Raw genomic sequence first — 20634 nt, 5'->3', positions numbered from 1 at the left:
ATTGCAAAACTTGTTGCCACTTAGAATATATCCTGAAATCACATGTTCAATTTGGAAGTTACTGTTAAGAACCAAACCAAAAGATCCCCAACCTCCTTGGCAAAGATGCAATCAAAGAAGACATGATGAACATACTCAACAAATCTACACACTGAACAGATATTAGGTTCACCACTGGGATTTTTGAAGGGAAGCTTGTGCAGGGGGAGAGCCAAATGAAACAACTAATATTTGGTTCAATGGGTCTATGCCACATATTTAGAAGTTGTTTGCTCCAGGTCTAGGATTCCAGGTTAAGGTGCTACTTGATGTTGAGGTGGTCTAGAATGTCAACCTTGTGGGTAAGGAGGGAGTAAATGGACTTGGCTTTACTATGATGCAAGGGGGAAGAGTCAGGCCAACTGAACATAGAGGAGAAGATAGAGGGGCAATAATAAGAACTGGGAAACTTAAGCTTAGAGAAGGAAAGTCTCAAAGTAGAGTAGGTTCTCCATTGGATGGTGAGGATATCAAATCTCTTAACTAACTCATCCCATGTAATAAGAGATCCATTATGAATAACATCCTGAAATAACAGATGCCTTTGGAAGCCCAGTTTTTTACAGAACACCCCTGCAGTAGTGCATATGACTTGCGAGAGCAAGAAAGATTCCACGAAATACTTCTGCCACCACAAATCCTACTATTCTTAACAACTAAACCATTACCAAAAATTAAGTGGTTCACAACCTTCCAAGCCTTCCATATGGATTTAAAGACCACATAACCCTCAACCCTGACATCATTCTTAATAGTCAACAAGTAAAACAAGTGTAGTCCAGACCATGAGTTGGCCTGAGAAGGAGCTGCTCTCTTGATATTATTCCTGACTAACACCTTCCAAGGTTCATTTCCTTGAGTGTCCTTAGCCACCCATTTTGCTGCTAAAGTAATACCTTGAATCTTGAAATCTTTCAAGATCCTCTAGCTCTTTGCTCCTAGTGCACTAGTCCCAACTCACAGTATAGTTCTTCTTGCCTCCCGTGCCATATACTATCCCATTTGGATATTTTCTCCAACTTTTCCCATAGACAATTTCAGAATATAAACATATATCTTATACAAAATAACCAGCACAAGAAACCATCAATGAACTGTAAATAACCTGCAAATGCTCATTAAACTTAATAACTCGTTATTGCATTATACATCAGCAATACAATTAACAATCAAATCCAATCTTAAATACATAATTATAGTCAGATTAGAAATAAACAAATAAAGTGCGCCTGAAAGTCCAATGTGAATTTTGATGTGAATCCACTACAAAGATGAATTGGGGCTACGTCCAATCCACCTGGAGAATCTTGAAGGTTTTTGTCCTCAGGCTCCAACAAGAGAAAGCTAGCAGCTTCCCAAAGTTGGCAAAGAGAAACTAGAAGATCAATCTCAAATCCAAGCATGCTGAAAAAGAACTCATCTTTCTAATATGCTCAAAATGAGGACCCTTCAGTTTCCTTCTCCTGTCCTTTCGTCTCTTTCCTTTTTGACACCGTTTAACTCCCTTTACAATATTAAATCGACCCTTTTATTAATTTTCTTTAAACTCTCACAAGTCAAATTTAATATTTTATGAATTTAACTTGAAATTCTTGATGTCCCAAAAAGGGGACATTAAGTGCCATCAGACCACAGATAGTCTCTAATAATTCTTTGGATAAAATCAAACTAACCATGATTGAAGAGCGAAGCAGAGGAAAAGTAAATAGAATAGGATGAAAGGGTCTTCTGACAAACCTGCATCCTACCAGCCAAAGAGAGAAATCTATTGTTCCACTTTCCCAATTTCTTCTCAATCTTAGCTCTCACTCATTCCCACATTTCTTTGAGATCAGGGTTTACAACAAGGGGAATCCTGAGGTATCTGACCACCTGGTTAGGTCCTCCCCAAGAGATGGAAAATATTTTGCACCACAAAGGAGGAGCATCATCCCAGCCTAAGGGGATTAATTTAGACAAGGATATCTTACTGCTTGATGCAGCACAAAAAATGCCAATCTTTCCCATTAGATTAGACATGTTATTTTTATTCAGCCAAAATAAGATAACAATTTCATCAGCAAACTGGACATTGGATAATTCCTCATTGTTGGGGAGGGTGGCTCCAACAACCCTAGGGGAAAGGGAGTCATCTCTTAACAAGAAATGCAAGGAGTCTTCTGCAATAATGAAAAGGGCAGGAGCAAGAGGATATCCTTGCCTGATTGATTTGGTCAGCTCAAATTGTTCTAATCTGAGTCTATTAACGTCAACTGCTGCCCAAGCACCATTATTAGAGTAGAAACCATGTGAAAAAAGGTTGGAGGAAACCGTAGAGCTTCGAGCATCATTTTAATAAATTTCTATTCATTCCTGTCATAACCCTTCTCATAGTTAATAAGTAGCATACCCACTTCTTGTCCTCAAACCTTCACCCATTCCAAAGTTTCCCGAGTAATGAGGTTCTCCAAAATATACCTCGCTTTAACAAATCCTATCTGCGATTGATTAACAATCTGGGGAAGAATGTTTGCAAGCCTAAGGGCAAGGATTTTTTCAAGAATTTTGTAAGAAACATTCAATAGTGTGATAGGTCTCTTCTTAATCAAGGTTTTGTCTCCATCCTTAGGGATGAGCTTGATGAGCCTAGAATTGTTGAGAAATGCTTCATTATAGATTTGAAGGAGCTCACCACCAATCTAGGCAATATTTTCTTTATATAATTCCATAGGTAGAACATTTGGTCTTGGGGCTTTATTATTACTCGTACTCATAACTACAGTGTTAATCTCATCAACAGTCAAAGGCTTGTCGAGGAAAAGCACATCTTATTCAACCTTCTTATTGATGATCCCTTAGATCTTGTCTGTGACCATTTCCATAGAATGATCAGATTCCTCAGAAGTAAACAACTTACTATAAAAGTCAGCAAACACCTTCAAGATCTCTTTTTGGGACTTAATCATGTTCCCATCTTCACACAAGTAGTCAATCCTATCTCTAGCTTCCTTGCTCTTGAGGACTTGGAAGAAAATCTTTGACCCTTTATGACCATGCTTTATCTAATTCACCCTAGCCCTCAGTTTGGCTCCTTGAATTCTGTAGTATTGAAGCATACATAAATCATTTCTTGCTTTGGCTAAGGAACCTACTGCAATAAGATTAGAAGGATTCTTCTGGGTTACCAATTTTGCATTACCAAGGGCATCAACTAACTCAACCTCTTTCCTCTTGAAATCCTTTGCTCTCTTCCTACCAACAACTTGAAACAAAGCCCTCCAAGAAGACAGATTCTGCACCCATCTCTTTCATAATTAAGAAGAGAAATATTAAGGGCAAAACCTCCCTTATCTTTGCGCTCAAGAGTGGGCATGTGAATGGGAAAAATGGTGGCCACAATAGGATGTTGGTTAGATAAGGAGTAAGGGATAACATTAACACATTCTCCAAAGGGGTCTCATAGACAGCTGAAACCTCTTTGTTCATTTAAAACCTATCCAACCTGAAGTAAATCCTCTTATCCCCCCTTTGATAGTTGGACCGTGTGTACTAGATGCCCTTATGCTTTCCTTTCATATCATCAGGGGGGTCAAAGAGTTTAAACTTTGAGACCATCCTACTCCAAAAAAGTTGTTCATTGCCCTTCCATTTGAATCTAACACCACCAGATTTGTCTTGAGGTCTTTCAATCACGTTGAAATCTCTCAAGATGATCCATAGGATGCCTTAAAGATTGGAAAGCCATCTCCAAAGCTCACTCATGTTTGAAGGCTCATTAGGTGCATAGATTGAGCAAATGCCAAATTCCAAACCTTCATAAATCAAAGAGACCCAAATAACTCTTTTGCAAGGAGAGGAACCCCACTTGTGAACATATTTATTCCATCTAGGCCCTATGAGTAAGGGAGTGTCTCCCTTGCATTTAGGGTGTGGGGTAGAATAAGATTTGGCATCCTTCCAAATACACTTAGTGCAATGTCTAGTGAAAAGCCTACAACTTTAACTTCTTGCAAAAGGAGAAAGTCCACATCTTTGTACATTCTAAGAAACTCTTTGAGAATATATTTCCTTTCAAGAGATTCTAATCCTCTGACATTCAAAGTGACACATTTTAAATTCATGGCACACATTGTATTTATTTAGTGTTCATGGAAGCTTGGAAGCTCTTTAAAACAGTTCAGTAGTTTTCTCCTTGGAATTTTAGAGGGCTCAATGTTGCCACTCAGAAGCTTAGGCTTTTCTCTCTTACCTCTAGGGGCAACCTCCTCTTCCTATCCTCCACCATGACCTCCTTACCATTGCTCCTATTCCTACCGTGCTTCTTATACTTGTCAATAATAAAAATGAAGTCCTCTAGGTCTACTTCCCTCTCAGGATCCACCTCAAGGCCGTCATCAATCCTCCTGTTTTAAATAGGGAATGTATCCTGCATCAAACTGGACCTAGACTTGGTTTGGTAGCCCCACTTGTGGAGAGGGGGCGAGGGGAGGGGGGTGTGAGACCGGAGGGGTGGGTGGGTGGGCTGGGATAACCACCACATTGTAGTCACTATCATCATGAAGCTTCTTAGCCAACTCTCTATCAATAATATCAACCTTTTGAGGAACAAAAATATTTGACTTAACCTCTTTGTTAGGAATGGGTGGAACCACTAAGTCAACACTTGGTTTAGGGGAACCCAGAATATCTTCATTACTCTGAGCAAGAGGATGGGTGGAGGCCTTGTCATTGGGTCATTATATAGAGTCTATAGATAAGGAGATGATTGGAGGAGTGTTGGGAGGGGTCTGTTTTTCTAATAATCTCATCTTTCTTCTTGATCCTCTCAAGGGCAATCTGCTAGGCATTTAAGGTTTTGTGCTTGTCTTTGGAGAGCAAGGTTCCAGAGAAAAACATATGGATTCCACTTGAGGGAGATCCTTTAATTCTTCATGGACAGGGGTAGTAGATGGGGTGGCGCAACAAAGGGGACACAATTAGCCTTGAGGGCATCTAACGGAGCTTTAATAATATCCGAGTTCTCCAACTGTAGAGGGGAGGAATGGGGGGCAACTTCTTTATTGATGAATGGCCGAAAGCCTCCTTCAATTTGGGAAGAACAGTAGGTCGTCTCTTCAACAACAGGCAATTTTGCCTCTTATGCCCATCTCTTCTACATAGATAACAAGCATTGATCCCTCCCAAAAATGTAAGCGGACAACAAATGGGTTGGTCTTTAACATCAAACCATATTTTCTCTGAAAAATTAAGACTAGGGTTAATAGAGACCAGAACCCTCACTTCCATATTAGGAATAAGGGTATTAGATTTGTCAATTTGAAGAATTTTACCAATGGGCTCAAGGACCTTAGGAAGAAGGTTCCAGAGAAACTACAGGAGGTTTGCCAACAATGAGCCATCTAGGGTATGGCAATGCCAAAACTTCATTATTAACCACATTCATGGACCATGGTATCACATCGAAATCACTACGATTCACTTTCCCAAATTGTTATTCCATATCTTCTTTTTGAAACTTAGGGTTAGAGAAAAAAAAGAGACAACCCTTTATCTAAAACATTCTACAAAATGAAAATGAAAAGTGAAACCCAAGATAAATTGTGCATCTGTATTTGCATGCCATAGTGGGGGTACCTTTTTTGCAAATGCATTTATCCAAATGTTAATTGATGCTGTTTTAGTAGAACTTACTATGACATTTTTGCCTACAACATTGAAATGTAATTTGCTTTATCTGCTTAGAATTTATCCAAGAAATTGTTGAATGTGTCCTCCTTTGCGTACTAGAGTATGATATTGGTAATTGGTAGAGGCTCTAATATTGTTGTCCTTTTTATGGGGGGTAATGTGAAGTTGAATTGACAAGCCGACATTTTGTAATTTTTGTATGATGACTTGTCTGCATTCTGACAAGATTTGCTTTTAGTAATATCACATGAAATGTATTTGTCGACAACATCTATGATTTCATTGTCTTGACAATGTCCATATATAGGCACATCCTTTACCCATAACATGGAATGGACATGTTCGTTTCCTCAGTGTTGGAACTCTATCACAAAGAAGTGATTTGAAACTTTGCCAAATAACTTGTGGTTGAAATAGCGACTCCAAAGCTCTTGGTTTTATTTCTAATTTCAAAGTCGAGGTCTCTATCTTCTATACATTTGTTGTGTTTGGCTTTGATAGATGTATTTTGCAATGCTTTACATAGTGACTCCCTGAAATGTTAGACACTTGTAAAAGTCATGAAGAAAGTTAACGGGTCTAGTTGTCGTATCATTGCAAATATGTTTTCCTTGGTGTGTTCTAAATAGTCAGGAGACATGCAAATACTCCTTAGAGATCTAAAGCCTAACAGGGATCTTAAGATTTTTTCTAGGTTGCAAGATTGTGTACATCTTTTGCAGTCAACGTTTGACCTTTCAACTCAGCTTTCCCTATACGAACCCATGCTAGTGAAGATATTTGTTGGATAATGATTTTGATGGCTTTGAAAAACATATTTGTTATATGTGTTGTGAAGTTAGTTTTTATGCATGAGCTCCCATTTCGTTATTTGTGTTATGGTAAATTGATGTTGTTGTTGTTGTTGTATTAAACATAGGAGATGAAAGATCCTTATATAGATTTACATAGATGATGTTTCTAAAAGAAACAATCATGAACTTAAAACGGAAATAGAAACTACTTAATAAACTAAAGACTAACTAAGATGACCATTAAAGAAACATTACAATATTCTAATACCCTCCCTTAATGTTCATTGTCTAATTGCTATCTTTTGGTCACAAATTGTTCAAAACATTTTGCTATAGTTGAGACCCTCATTGAATTTGCAAAATGTAAACTGCAGCAAAATGTAAATGATCAAGAAGCCAAAATCCGTCCATGAAAGAGCAGAGAAGGGTGTCTCCTCTAGAAAGCTTTGCAAAAAGAGACAAGAGCCTGCCACGGAGACGAGTCTACCAGTAACCCTCCTAGAATCAACAAAACATTTGAGCATAAACCATCACTAAAACATCCATCATGATGTTGGATAATGGAGTTGCTCTTCCCTGGAGACAAAGATAAGCACTGAGAACATGATTATGAGGAAAATTTGTCAAACCCTCCAAACTTTGTAGGTGAGCATGATGCCCCAAAACAGACTATAAAAAGCCACAATTTTGTAGGAGAAAAATCAATGAAAACCCAACACAATTTTTGAGGTGAAAAATTGATCAAAAACCAACACAATTTTTGAGGTGAAAAATCAATCAAAACCTAACAGAATTTGAGATAGATAATAAAATACAAACTTCATTTATGAGGAAAATGGTAAAACCCAACAAATACTTTTTGAGGGAAGCGGAAAAATTATAAACCCACTAGATAATTATTGAGGAGAAATTTATAAACCCACCAAATAATCTTTGAGGAAAAAATTATAAACCCACAAAGGAATCTCACACAACTTTGTGAATTATAGAATCAAAAAATTTTTGAGGGAAAAAAATTATGAAAACCCATCAAATTATTTTGAAGAAAAAAAATTATGAAAACTCATTAGAAAAATCTTGATGCAGCAAAACGCGAGACTTCGCTTGGTAAAACAGTGCATGGAAGCTTCGAAAATCAGAGACTTTTGCCCAAACCAAGAAATTGCGCAATCAAAACCCTCAAGTAGGCTTGTGATTTTAAGAAAAAATCTTTGAAGACGATCTACAAAATTTTCATAAAATACCTCAAACAATTTTTTATATCAAAAAACCAAAAAACAAATTTCTGGGAAAAATTCCAAATCAAAAGAGGCTTGAATTTTTCTTTAAAAATTTGCCAAATTTAATGAAATCCCATCGAACCGCTTTGATACCATGTTATGGTAAATCAATGTTGTAGTTGTATTAAACAGAGGCGATGAAAGCTCCTTATATAGATTTGCAAAGATGATGTTTATAAAAGAAACAATTGTGAACTAAAGACGAAAATAGAAACTACGTAATAATCTAAAGACTAAGTAAGTTGACCATTAAAGAAACATTACAATATTCTATAATTCTTTAGTACAATTTTTTTTTTGTAACATCTTTTGGTCATGTGGAGCCATTAGAGAGCATTGGAAATTCATTTCTTTTGAATAGGTATCCTGAAATATGCAAAGAGTTTTGAATCTTTCTGATGGTGTGATTTCAATAATGTTTGTATTGAGGTATTTGATTGATCATTCAACTAGTGGATAAGTGACTAAGTTATGGATTCTTCATCATGTCTTGACAACAGGTCATCTATATGTGTCTCTACTTCAATTTCTGTTCGATCCTGTTCTTTGTTGTTGGTGAATAAATTTTCCCAATCTTTGTTAATCAAGACACTCTCTTTCATATATAGGGGTGTCTTTGATAGCATTGTTCAATGTTAAAGCATTTATGACACATGCAGGTCTAACATTACCTTGTGCATAGGCATTTTTGTATTGTAGCTTGCACTTTAATCTAATTGCTATCATTTTAGTTTAGTCTATTTGTCTAGGTAATGCTTTCTGCACTTTGTGGAAATCCACAGGGACATTTGATAATTGTACTGTCTAAGCCATATTGTGCTCTTGTGTATTGTAGTTGCCTAATCTGGGTGAAAGTAGTACAGAGGGAGACAAGCCTTTCTTCTAAAGTGGTTAAGGAATGGAGAACATTTGTATGGTTGTTGTGTCTTATGTTCCACATAGTAGCCAAAGTGGGGACTTTACCAATTGTAGCAGCTTCTTTACATCATTTGTAAATGGCCTCCCTATTAAAATTGTTTTCACATTGGTTGCAATGGAAAGAAAAGGCAAAGCACGGACAATGCTTTGTCAGCTTTGTAGACATATTTTTGGAAACATAAAATCTCGCAAAAAGTGCATGATTGGGTAGGTGTATCCTTAATGCTTTGCAATTATACCCTAATGGATTTGTCAATTGCGTTGTTTTGTGTACTTGCATGTGCATGTCTAGTGGGATAGTGACTTGGCCTTGGCCTATGAAATATATATATTTTCTGTTGGCCTGTGTATAGATGTGTTTGGTTTGTTGTTTTTTTGATCCAGTAGCATGATCATTTGCTATTTCCTGCTGGTTCATATCCTTGTTATGTATTGCTGCTTTTAGTAATTGCAATGAGCAAGAAGCATTCAAATTTAAGTTGGACAATTTTGCAATTTGTGTAGTGCTAGCGCTTGTTATAGCACAATTGTCTGTGCTCTTTAGTGAAAATGCATTTGTCATAATTTCAGGAAGCATGAGTTGGCTTCTATAATGCCATTAGAACGACGCTTGCCTGGTAATTGTTTGCTTCGATTCTGTGTGATTGCAGTATACTTTTTTGGTTGTGGAGATGCTTGCCATACATATATATTTAGATGAAATGTGGAGGATAGCCACAGTAAGCAATATATTCAGATCAAGGTGGCTTTCAGATTATGGTATTTCAATCTTAGATATTAGTGTTTGCATTTGTGAAAGAGAATAGTTATCTGTTAAAGAAGGTTGCTGAAATAACTTAAAGCATGACAATTTAAATTTGTTTTGCACTCTCAATCCATTAGCTAATGATAGAGCTACGAATAATTGTACAGCTATTGCATCGAATCGATTATCAGCTAGGAAGGCTATAGCAGCAAACATGCTTTCATCACATGGAGCAGTGAATGCACTAAGCTGACCGAAGACAACCTTGTCAAATGCTTCAGCAAGTTTTGTTCCAGACATCGACTATGTTACAGTGTACAATTGGTGTTTGTGGTTGCATATTTTGTTGTGCATCATCTATGCTATCCCTTGAAAAAAATGAATCATAGTGTCCAGATGTTGGAGTAACATCATGAAATAGAATTGATATTACAGGATGAGATGCATTTTTGTTGAAAATGCAGATATGTTTTTTTCCGTGTTGATGACCAAAGACATATGGGGATGGTCAACCACTGTGCCCATTGGACAGGGAATGTGTCACCTCAATTTCTGGTCTCACCATTGTGTTGGTTTGTGTTACTGAAATTTTCATTCTACACAAGTCTGTGTGGTTCTGTCATGTGCCTTGTGCAAATCACACAGTATTGTTGGGTGCAACTCATGTTCAAAGCATCTTAGAGCTATAACACAACCATTGTCTACAATGCAAGAAATGCTTGAGAAGTCCACTGCAAAGTTCATTAGGCATATATTGGCAATGAAGCAAAAGGTGGATTGTGTCAAATAAGCAGTCACCGATTTTGAAGTTGAATGGATCAATCGAAAGCAGTGCACATTGTCAAGGGCTTTGTTAATTGATATCATTTGTAATTGGCCATCTGAATTGTACGTTTCTATTGTAATCAGATTTTGAGGCTCGTTTGCTATATGGGCAAAGCTCTTTGCTAGCATATTGGTCATTTGATTGGACGTGGGAAAATGCTCTTGTACTGCAAATGCTTCAGGTGTGTATGGGCTGTATATTGACAAGACTGTAACAGGTCATTACCAATGTTAAATAGTATAACTGCAAGAGTGTTGCTCTTGTTTACAGCATAGGCCAAGACCTGCACAAGGGGAAGGTTACATTGTAGAATACTAATGACTTTGTTGAGGCATTCAAAAAAAAAAAAAACAAAAATCTCAAGGCTTTGTCATTAGATTCATTACCCTAAATGTTGCATGTGTCGAGGTTTTTTAGAAGCTCCGTTTGGATGGGCAATCTGGAAAGCAAAAGTTAGAAGACATTATCAGTGTTTAATTCTTGCTACAAAGTCAATTAACATGGCCTAGATGTTGTGACAAAAGCAAGACAATGTCAGAGATCCTATTGGAAAGTAAACTGGCAGAGCATACTGTGGGGTTTAATTAAACAAATGACGATTGCAAAGAAAATGACTACGGTTGCAGGAGGGTAGTTGCTGCGCTAATTTCTTCATTGGTAATTGCAATTGCATTATTGTTTTCCAATCTTCGGTAAAATTGATTATAATTTATTTACTTTGAACTATGCATGTGTAGAAGGAAGGTGACAGTGTGAATGCAAAGGACCCTATCTAAATTGGAAATATCTCAAGGTTGTAGCAATTGATGACTTACCTTGGGTATTGTACATGTACGACTTCCATGAATGCTGGATATAGCGAGCAGCCTACAAAACAAAAAATAAGAGAATACAATGTCAATGTATAACATTTTTGAAAATGAAACTAACACAACTTAAATGCATTGCTTAAGGTAAAACAATTATGGAGTCCTAGAAAAAGCTTGGTACGAATCACACACTGTCAAGTTTGAGCTAGTCAGCAGTTGTTTGCTCAGAAAAGCATGGCTTAAGGTCATTGATGGCTTATTTGCCGGATTTTATGACATTCATTAGGTTGCCGAAGAAGCAGTTTAATGGACAAATGCAAAGCAAAAACAGTGAGCTCTATCCTTTTGCATGTATTGTACCTCCGATATGTTATTAAGTTGCAGAATAGGTTAACTGCGTAGCATATTGGTTTCAATCGAGTGACTATTTTACCAACCTGCTTTGTATATGTACCAATGTTGAATTGTGTAACAATATTGATGAGTTTCAACAACTGTTGTACAAATGATCGGTCCATAGATTCAGAATGCAGAGTGAAATGATGGTCTTCTTTGAGATGATGTTCATTGCAAATAAATAATTGATAATCAGAACGGGAAAACCAGAATGGTGCATAAGACCATTTGAATAGTTATCACTACGCAGGATAGCCTTAAAAGAAATTGAGTAAATACTGTACTGTTAGTGATGAATTCAGAGGCGCTTTGTCTTAGAAACATGACACAGTTTTACAATTTTCACTGACATGATTGGTGTAATAATTCTTGTAGCAAATTCATTCTGCGAATAAGCACTACTCCAATGTATATCTTTGAGATATGCATACATGTTTACTTTTCCTTTACAGTTTTCTATCTGTATTTAAACAAAAGAATGAGAAGATTGGAATGAGCATGTAGTGTTGGGGGGAAGCGGCATTTTGTAATATGCACTAAAACTTTATTTTTCGATGATCAAGTTACAAGAGACATGGTAATATCACACATGCCGTAAATTTTGCATGTGTACACAACACAATACTGAGAGAGTCTTACACTTACTCTTCTTCTTCCTCTGCTTCTTCAGAGCTGGGAATTTGGTTTGTGGAGTCTATCCTAGTATCTGTTTCACGATAATGATTCAGTACTTGCTGGCTGATGAGAGGGGCATTCTGCCCACAGCCAAAAGGGAAATCTCTTACAGCAGATGGTTTTTCCTTTCTGCTGCACACATTTCCTTGTCTCTTCCTTAGATGCAGTAGTTCTCAGGTCAACATTACCATTAGCTATACGCCAAGATGGTTCTGGGGTTTCTCCTTTTGTAGCTTGATTCTTTATGCAGACATATTCTGTACATTCCTTTTTTGCTATAATAGGTGGCTGTGGATTTTGTACCTTTGTGGCTTGCTTTCTCCTACACACATATACCTTCCCTTCATATCTCAAGCACTCTGTAGTAAGTCAAGAAAATACTTCCAAAGCATACATCATTCGTACAAGCAAAGGTTGCAACATTAAATCTGATTTTTATTGCAGATGTAAAGACCAAGAATTAAGAAAGTTGCACATTCAGAAAGTCCGGGCTCTAATCATGCCTCGCTGAAGCATGAACAATGATGCCTAATGTTCCAACCAAGTAGTTGTTTGATGAATTGACGAGCTCAGAATTTTTTATGTTAGGCATAAGCCTCTGTTCTTTACAGACTTGATGAACAGGCTCAATAGTTGTGTCTGACGTTAATAGAAGGTAGTGGTCAGCATCTCCTTGTCATCAGGAATATTAAAATACAGTGATCCAGCTATACTCTTTTTAAAACTCACAGTCCATTGACACTATAAGCAATAACTGAAACATTGACTACTTGGTTCCTTCGTTATCTATGTCTGCTCCATATGGAGACATTGGCCTATTTTATTTTTGGAATAGCTGCCTAAAAGATAGATGCATCGTCATTGAGGACTCTGAAACCAAAGTTCATAAATAATCACTTAAATAGTTTCCATAGTTTTACTTAGGATCCATTTCTTATTTCTATTAACAACAGGAAGCAATATCAGATTCTTAAAAAGTTATATACTCCTGGATAACCTAAATTTAGCATCATTTGGAATAAGTATAATTAAAAATTTAACCCCTTTCCATTTCAGAGAAAACAGCCAATAATTGCTGTACACTTTTACTATAATCTCTGTGTGTATATGACTTTTCCCAATTTCCCCTCCCAAATACAACCATATGCGTCTGCAACTTATAATACATCCACATAAGAATTTTATACTTATAAAAGCCTACACTTTAGGAGTACCATATTGTATGCACTAGAGGGGAGCTGAATGACACACAAAATTACCAAGTAGTGGACAAAAAATGTCAAGGACAAAAGCAATTTGAAGGTATAGAGTATGTAAGGTGTCAAAATATAAACATAGATGGATAAAAGAACAGAGGATCTGTGCTAGCACTAAGAAAAGACGGAGATTATTTTGGAAGCACTAATAAAAGCAAAAAGATTCCTTTGCTTGAACAATCTGAAAAGAAAATTTGCAAAATGCCTTCCCAAACAGTTTAGGTTCAATTTGCATTTTGAAAAGATCAAAAACATTAGCAGAATGTGATTTTGAAGAGAGTGATTGGCAACAGCTTCCACATACATCAGCGCCTACTGAGCCCCAGCACAATCAAGATACTTGCTCAGGCATAATTTGACTTTCTTATTTAAAGTTTATGATACTCAACAGCAACATTTGCAGGATATTAAGAAACTTGGAACAGGGTTCAAATTTTCAGAAAACATAAACTTACCGATCAACTATTGACTTCTTATTTTCTGGACATAATCCCCCTGGTAGGAAGTTATTACATTTCAAAGCCAGCTATCATAATTAGCATGGGAAAAGTAACTAGACGAGTCACATCAAGCCAAATTCTATGCATAGGAAAAGCTACCTACAGAAAGGAAAAATCATTAACTTCACAAACTAGAATCTGAGGATTGAGTGGACTTGTACCTGATGTGTTGCTGAGCCATGCAAAACCAGCATATGGTTCATCTTGGAACATTTCAAAATTTATATCTATTGTATATAATCCTTAATGTTATAACATGGCCATATCTGCAGGTGCACAATGATATTCACATGTGCAGAGATTTTTATTTCTGCTCCTCAGTTTACAATAAAAGAGACGAAGGCTCACCTGTCAAGGCATTGTTTGAGCATATGTCCAATTCATCAAGGTCACACAAACACATGTTGTAGTATCACTATATGTTCTCCAGACTAGCCATAAGGAAATATTCAGAAATCAAATGTGGGATGTGGTTGGCATGGCTGTTGTGCAATGAAGTATATAAATCTACATTACCTTGTGATTCCTTATATAATATCCAGACAAAAGTTCAAACAGCATACACTGCTTACATAGCTCAACTCTTAGAAAATCACTAACAGTGAACCAAAAATATTATGTACTAATGTAAACAATTCCTTCGTAATGTAAATCTGGCTCAGTCCTGATGTTAGAGCTGAAGAGAAGCTCAGATTTCCCTCAGTCAAAAACATGAACTATAAGATTAACTAAAGAATGGGAGAGGCCTTGTATCTTGGGAGGAGTTGTTATGTCATGGGATGCAAAAAAACACAATTTGGAAGAATGTGAGATCGACAAATGTAAATGGCAAGTTTCCATTGCAATAGTGACCCATGCTCAAAATTTAACATATTTATCTCCTTATACTTAGTGGTATTCATGCTACACTTACAGTAAGAGGTTGCACAGAAGATTTTGCCTTCAATGAAACCGAAGGCGGCAGAATAGCAAGATGCCTCACTTCTCAGAAATTTATAAGTATTGCCCGTTTCGGCATTCCTGATCTGTGTTGGAATTATCTTTCCTGTTGGATTTGATCTACACCCACTCAAATTACAGAAAGATAAGGAAAACACAAATCTTCCCTGTGAGCAAAACATGACATGATTGCTGTCTGAGACTTCAGGCCTATTCAAGACAAACAGAGCCCTGGATTTGACATAAGACTAACAAAGAAAAACATAAAACTTAAAAGTAATCATTTGATAATTTCACCCCAAGGCACTACCACATGGGTACTGAAATGAGTAAAATAGAATAAAAAATGATGGAGATGCAATCCTCAGAAAGCATTATTCCACATAGGCAAAACAAAAGGGTTATGGACTAAAATGTCTTATGAGAGAGTGGTTTTTTCATGAACCAACACTTATGAAGCATGGGTTAATGAGAACCACCCAGATGAATATTATGCCCAAATCTTTGCTGGGATGTTTGGGAAACTGTACATTTGCAGTTAAGGGTATCTAAGATAGATTAGTACTAGATTGAAAAACTCCATGATTCTCCCGTAAAGCTACCTATGCTGCCTAATTACCGATTAAGTTCCCTGACTTCCTGAACCCAAAATCTCTTATCCTGGTCTGAATCCCCAGGAAAGGCTAAGAGTAAATGAACCCAAAGCCAAAAACTCTCTGTCCTGGCTTTGTTTTACCAAGCAAGTTCTCTGGTCAATGAGCGTGAATGAACGCAATCCAAAAACCACCTGTCCTTATAATGTAAGCTCCATGTTTTGACTTTTTTAATTCAGAAGCATTATGAGAAATGGAGACTTCACGGATAAGCATCTTAGCCTGGAGAAGTGGAAAGAGTGGATAACTACCTATAGTTTATGTTAACTGACCCAAAATCAAGGTCAGAATTTTGAAAATGAAACTATCAATGCCCAAGGGAAGTGTATAGTTTGACAGACAATTCTTTCTATTCCATAAAAAGCACGTGGAGCCATTGCCATTTGCCATTCCCATTCTCCAAATCACTGACGCGAACCAGAAGCTATTCAAGAACATCTCTTACAAACAGGTCATTAGTAAGTGATTTATTATTATAACCTTAAGATTTAACACCATTGTTCAAATCTACCATGAATAAGCTCAGTCATTCTTAGCTAATTGCTTGCTTTGAGGCAGATGAATGTGAACAGAGCTGCAAATTTTGGCAAAGTGAGCTCCTGAAAGTTGGAATACAAAGTGTTATGATTATTCCCCTTGATAAAATAATGTAGTGCCTCACATCAAATAATTTTCAATAAGACAGAGTCAACAATTGGGAGAATAAGGGGCAGACCAGAATTAAAGAGCTTCACAACTCTAGAAATGAAAAATTAAAATAAAGATCTAACTTAAGAGAATTTAAAAGGCAAGAAACCGCAAAGAACATTGTTTACCATATAGGGTAAAATAATACTTAACACGTAGTATAGCAAGATATAACGCAAAACAGATACTTTATTCATATACGCAATGTGCTTATTACAATAACTCCAATGATGATTACAAAGTCCATTTTGGACGGTGTGCATATACCTTCCCGAAGGGGTGACTCAACTATCACACGCCGTTTCGGATACTATTATGCCCGTTGTCTACAATATAGAATTTACCGACAACATCATCCCCCCCAAAAAGTAAATTCGTCTGCAGACGACAATTACAAAATATTCGAGACAGATTAACAAAATAGAATACACTCACTGTAACTAACTATAACAGGATAGATATTTTTTTGTCACACCACTTTCACATTCGTCCCGTGCCTGCACCAAACTGGTCTCCAAAACATGTTGCATCTGTAGCCTTTGCTAACACAATACTGTCTCCCTGGCCAATTTGACCTTGATAGCCACCTGTGCCGCATTCTCTACTTCCAACTCTTGGGTATGCTGAGCCAAGTGTTGCTCTACTGCCTCCAACTTGATGATTAGCTCCTCCCGAGCTCTCTATGCATCCACCAAGACAATCTCATGTCAAACACCTACTCCGAGTGCCTCAAAGCATAGCACCCCTCTCGAAAGGCTTCTCCAGTGCCCTCTCCACCTCTGGCATACAAACACTCCATGCCTGTAGTAGCTCTAGGTCTCGTCAACTGGTCAAACTTCTCATGACTGATAATTGAACTAACTAGGGGTCTAGGGGGCATCGCCCCCAGCAGGGTCGAGGGGTAGCACCCCTGCGGGGTCTCGGGGCAAATCCCCAGGTGCGCTCGTCGCGATACAGGGCGGGGTCGAGGGGTAGTGTCCCCGCTGCCAAGACTAAATTAACACCCTTAAACTCACACAAAAGTCCATGGAACACACCATTTTTGTGATTTTCTTCCAATCCTATACTCTTCCTGCCAACTGTTTACATTTTACTACCTGTTTATGTCTTTTCCTTCCCTTTGGTATCATACGTTATTCATTGTCAACTATTTTGATTTGTCGTCATTTTTTTATTTTTATTTTTTACCTCTTCTGCTTCTTGAAGAGTACGGCTTCCACTTCCTCCTTTAAAAAAGTCGTACAGTGAATAATCGCCTGTAATGCTCTGTGATAGTCGTACGAAAATTGTCTTTTATAGCTTGACTGTACAATGGACACTTCTTCCTCTACATCCGTACAATACCTATCTCCTTGCCTAAGCTCGACATACGATGTGAATGCAATATGCTTCCTGCTAGGCCTGTACACTATGCATGGATATGATTAGCTTTCTGCTGGGTCTATACGACATACCTTGTTTGCACTTCGAAGGCTGTACGGTGATCTCCTGCCTTGTTCATATGGTTCGTACGATGGCGCTTCCATCTTCTTGTTTGCTTCATCGTACGACACAACTTCCATTTTGCTGTTGAGTGTCATACGATCCATAGTAATATTTCTCTTCTTTTACCTTTTGTGCGGGCCGTACACTGTACAATGTTTTAAGTTTTGCTCTCCTTTCGTATGGTGGTTAGTTGTTTGCACAAATCGAGCCGTACGGTCGACTATTCCTTCCCCCAATAGCTGTACGGTTTAGATTTTCTTCTTTTTTAGGTTGTATGGTCCTTTAATTGACTACTCCTTATAATTTAATAATCCTGTTCTTTATTACTTTATTACTCCCGAGTTCGTGCTCAGAGAATATGCTCAACTTTATATTCTGACTACATTTACTTATCTTACATATATACATTAATATTTATTATTTTTATAATATCCCTCAGTTGTTCGTTCACGAAAGTGCATTATTTCTTTCATGATAGATTTTCAGCTTCGACCCATTTATTGCATCGGCTACTTCTCGTCGAGCGTCCATAATTTTATTGCTCTGTTATTGCCCACTTCACGAATTTTATATGACCCGACCCACTTTATTTTAAATCTATCTGGTCTGATCTCATTGCACCTCTTATACTTCAAAACTAATTGTCCCGATTAAAATCTATTCAAGTGCTTGTCATGCCATGCCTTATGCTTGTTCTGTGTAATCTTCGTGGCCCATTGTGTCTGCAATCGTTTCTCATCAAGTTTATTTAAATTATACAATCTCTCCCTCAGACTATCCATATCGCCTAGTTTGTTTTTGAAACTTGGTAACATGAATTCTGTCGGCTGCAACTCCTTGTCGCCAATAACTGTATTCTTGATTCTAGAACCTTCACTCTGTGCAATTGTAGTTTTTATTAAGCTCTTCCTCTTTGTTTCTTGTGCAGACCGTATGATGTGTTTTCCTTGTTGTCGGCACCTTTCTACTATATCCATGGTGCGGTGTAACCTTTCCTTTCTGCGCGGTCCGTTCACTGTGTACCGTATAGTGGAATCTTTCATTTTTCTGGGTTCATATTATATGTTCTTCCCTTCAGCTTCAGCCGTAACTGCCTTTCCTTCTTCTGCTTCTCTGTATTCTTTCGAACATTCATTTTCCTCATCTTTCTCACCTTCATTGACCCTTAACATATTACAGCTCGGAAAGAGCTCATAATCTTCCATTTCCCAGTGGAATAGGCCATTCACTGAGTTTAGGTAATCAACATTCGACCCTTCTTCCAGTCTCAATACTCCCTCTTCATTAGGTTCCATTTTCTTCTTCCTTTCGTTGTCCCCTTCACCTTCACCTTTGGAATCTGACGACACCGCCTCCTCACCTACCATTTGTTTGTGCAGGTCATTTACAAATCTTCGGCCTCTGTGTTGTATGGATAGGGTATTTCATTTTCAGTCATGTTTTTCTTTTGCTTGTACCAACCAACCTCGTCCAAGGATAGCGTCATACTCTCTTCTTTTCAGTGGAATGACCACAAAATCTAGTAAAAATGGTTGCATCCCAATGGTTATCGGTTGTGCCATCAGGGTTCCTAACAGTTTGATTCCATGCCAATCCATCGTAACTGGAATGTAGGTGGCCACAGTGTAGGTTGTCCTAACTTCTTCCATATATCTTCCAGTAACATGTTCATGCTCGACCCTTCGTCCGCAATTGTGTCTGTCAGTATAGTTCCCAAAATGCCCATCTCGACTACTGTTGGATGCCTTCCCTTCGTGAGTGTCAGTAGCATTGGGTTTGCTGCTGTTGTTCCACTACCGTCCTTGTTTCCTCCGTCGCTTTTAGAAGCGGTGTCATATTTAGGATGACCATCTATAACCGGGGCATTGCGAGAAGGTCATTTAATTTAATAGGGACGTCTGTTTGCATTACCTGTCTTATCATGTTTTGTTCAACTAAGTTCCTCTTCGAGGTATTGGTAGTTTGCAACTTTCCTGTTTCCATCTGTTTTTCCAACTCCATTCGTGCTTGTTGCAACTTCTTCTTTTCTTCCTCTGCATCAGGGTATTTTGCCTTCTTAACTTGCTTACATGTAATGGCTAGTATCTTCTCATCACATGCTTCAATGCTTAACAAATTTACCCCTTGCTTCAGACATTTTGAATCTTCGTGGTCTCCTGGACCACACCATCTACGTAACAGTTGCGGCGTCTCCTTCGTGGTACAATCTCTGGCGAAGTGCCCTCAGAGGTTGCACGCATGACATTGTATCATTGACTGTCCACTCGTGTTATACTGTATTCGACCCCGGCCTCTATTGTTATTATTGTTATTATTATTACCACCCCTTTCGTGTTGATTATTGTTGCGATATCCTCTTGAAGTTGCATCATTGTTTGTGTTTGTTCTGGCGGACACTTCCTGTGTCAGTAATACTTGCTAGTGTCCTTTTGACTTCATATTAAATGGGCACTCTTTTATGGAATGTCCTGCTACCTGGCATATATCACAAAATTGTTTCTTCGGACATGAACCCTTTGTGTGGCCATCCTCTTTATAGTCCGCGCACCACAATTCTCCCTTCATTGAGTCCGGATTCTTTTTCAAATTCTTAAATTCTTTCATCATCTGTAGCATATCTTTCTGTAATGCTGGAACTTTTTTGTTTGATTCTTCATCACTATTGCTACTTTCGGACGACGAATCGTCTAAATTCGACGATTTATGCTTCTTCTTCTTACTTGTCTTATGTTCACTCGCCAGATCCATCGCGCGATTATACGCATCGACATATGATGCTAGTGGTACAATCTTCGTCTTCTTTTTCAGAGCCAGCCGTAGCCTCTCAACAAACCATCGTTTCTTCAATCTGTTAGCTAGTTGACTCTCCATCTTCTCAATTAGCTCTTTTAGCTATCTTGGATAGGCACAAATTGTTTCGTTGTTTCCTTGCTTTGTGTTGTATATCTCTGCTACATTTTCATTA

General features: G+C 37.8%; 1 protein-coding gene and 1 long non-coding RNA gene across 4 annotated transcripts in view; both read left to right on the top strand.

Moving 5' to 3' along the window:
* Positions 1–20634, top strand: part of LOC149557013 (uncharacterized) — a 38449-nt gene that overhangs the window by 2971 nt on the left and 14844 nt on the right. Inside the window, exon 2 of one of the 2 annotated variants that reach the window (XM_089831667.1) lies at positions 8616–9048. The exons of the other annotated variant lie outside the window; for it this stretch is intronic. Within the exon in view, the coding sequence (XP_089687793.1) occupies positions 8616–8775 (160 nt within the window). The 3' untranslated portion in view covers positions 8776–9048. Of the gene's footprint in view, positions 1–8615; positions 9049–20634 lie in introns of those variants that run through there. 2 annotated transcript variants of the gene reach the window in all.
* LOC149557014 (uncharacterized) lies at positions 9207–11823 on the top strand. Of its 2 annotated transcripts, none has more exons than XR_016364830.1 (2): positions 9207–9440; positions 9611–11823. It is a non-coding gene; the product is annotated as an uncharacterized LOC149557014 (long non-coding RNA). The 2 variants fall into 2 exon arrangements; XR_016364829.1 differs by having other exon boundaries at positions 9207–9457.

The sequence above is a fragment of the Cupressus sempervirens genome, chromosome 5 (genome assembly GCF_028749045.1).
Source record: "Cupressus sempervirens isolate cs-2001-9-10 chromosome 5, ASM2874904v1, whole genome shotgun sequence".
Classification (NCBI taxonomy): domain Eukaryota; kingdom Viridiplantae; phylum Streptophyta; class Pinopsida; order Cupressales; family Cupressaceae; genus Cupressus; species Cupressus sempervirens.
The sequence above is the reverse complement of the archived record's forward strand: the minus strand, read 5'-3'. Positions and strand labels throughout refer to the sequence as shown.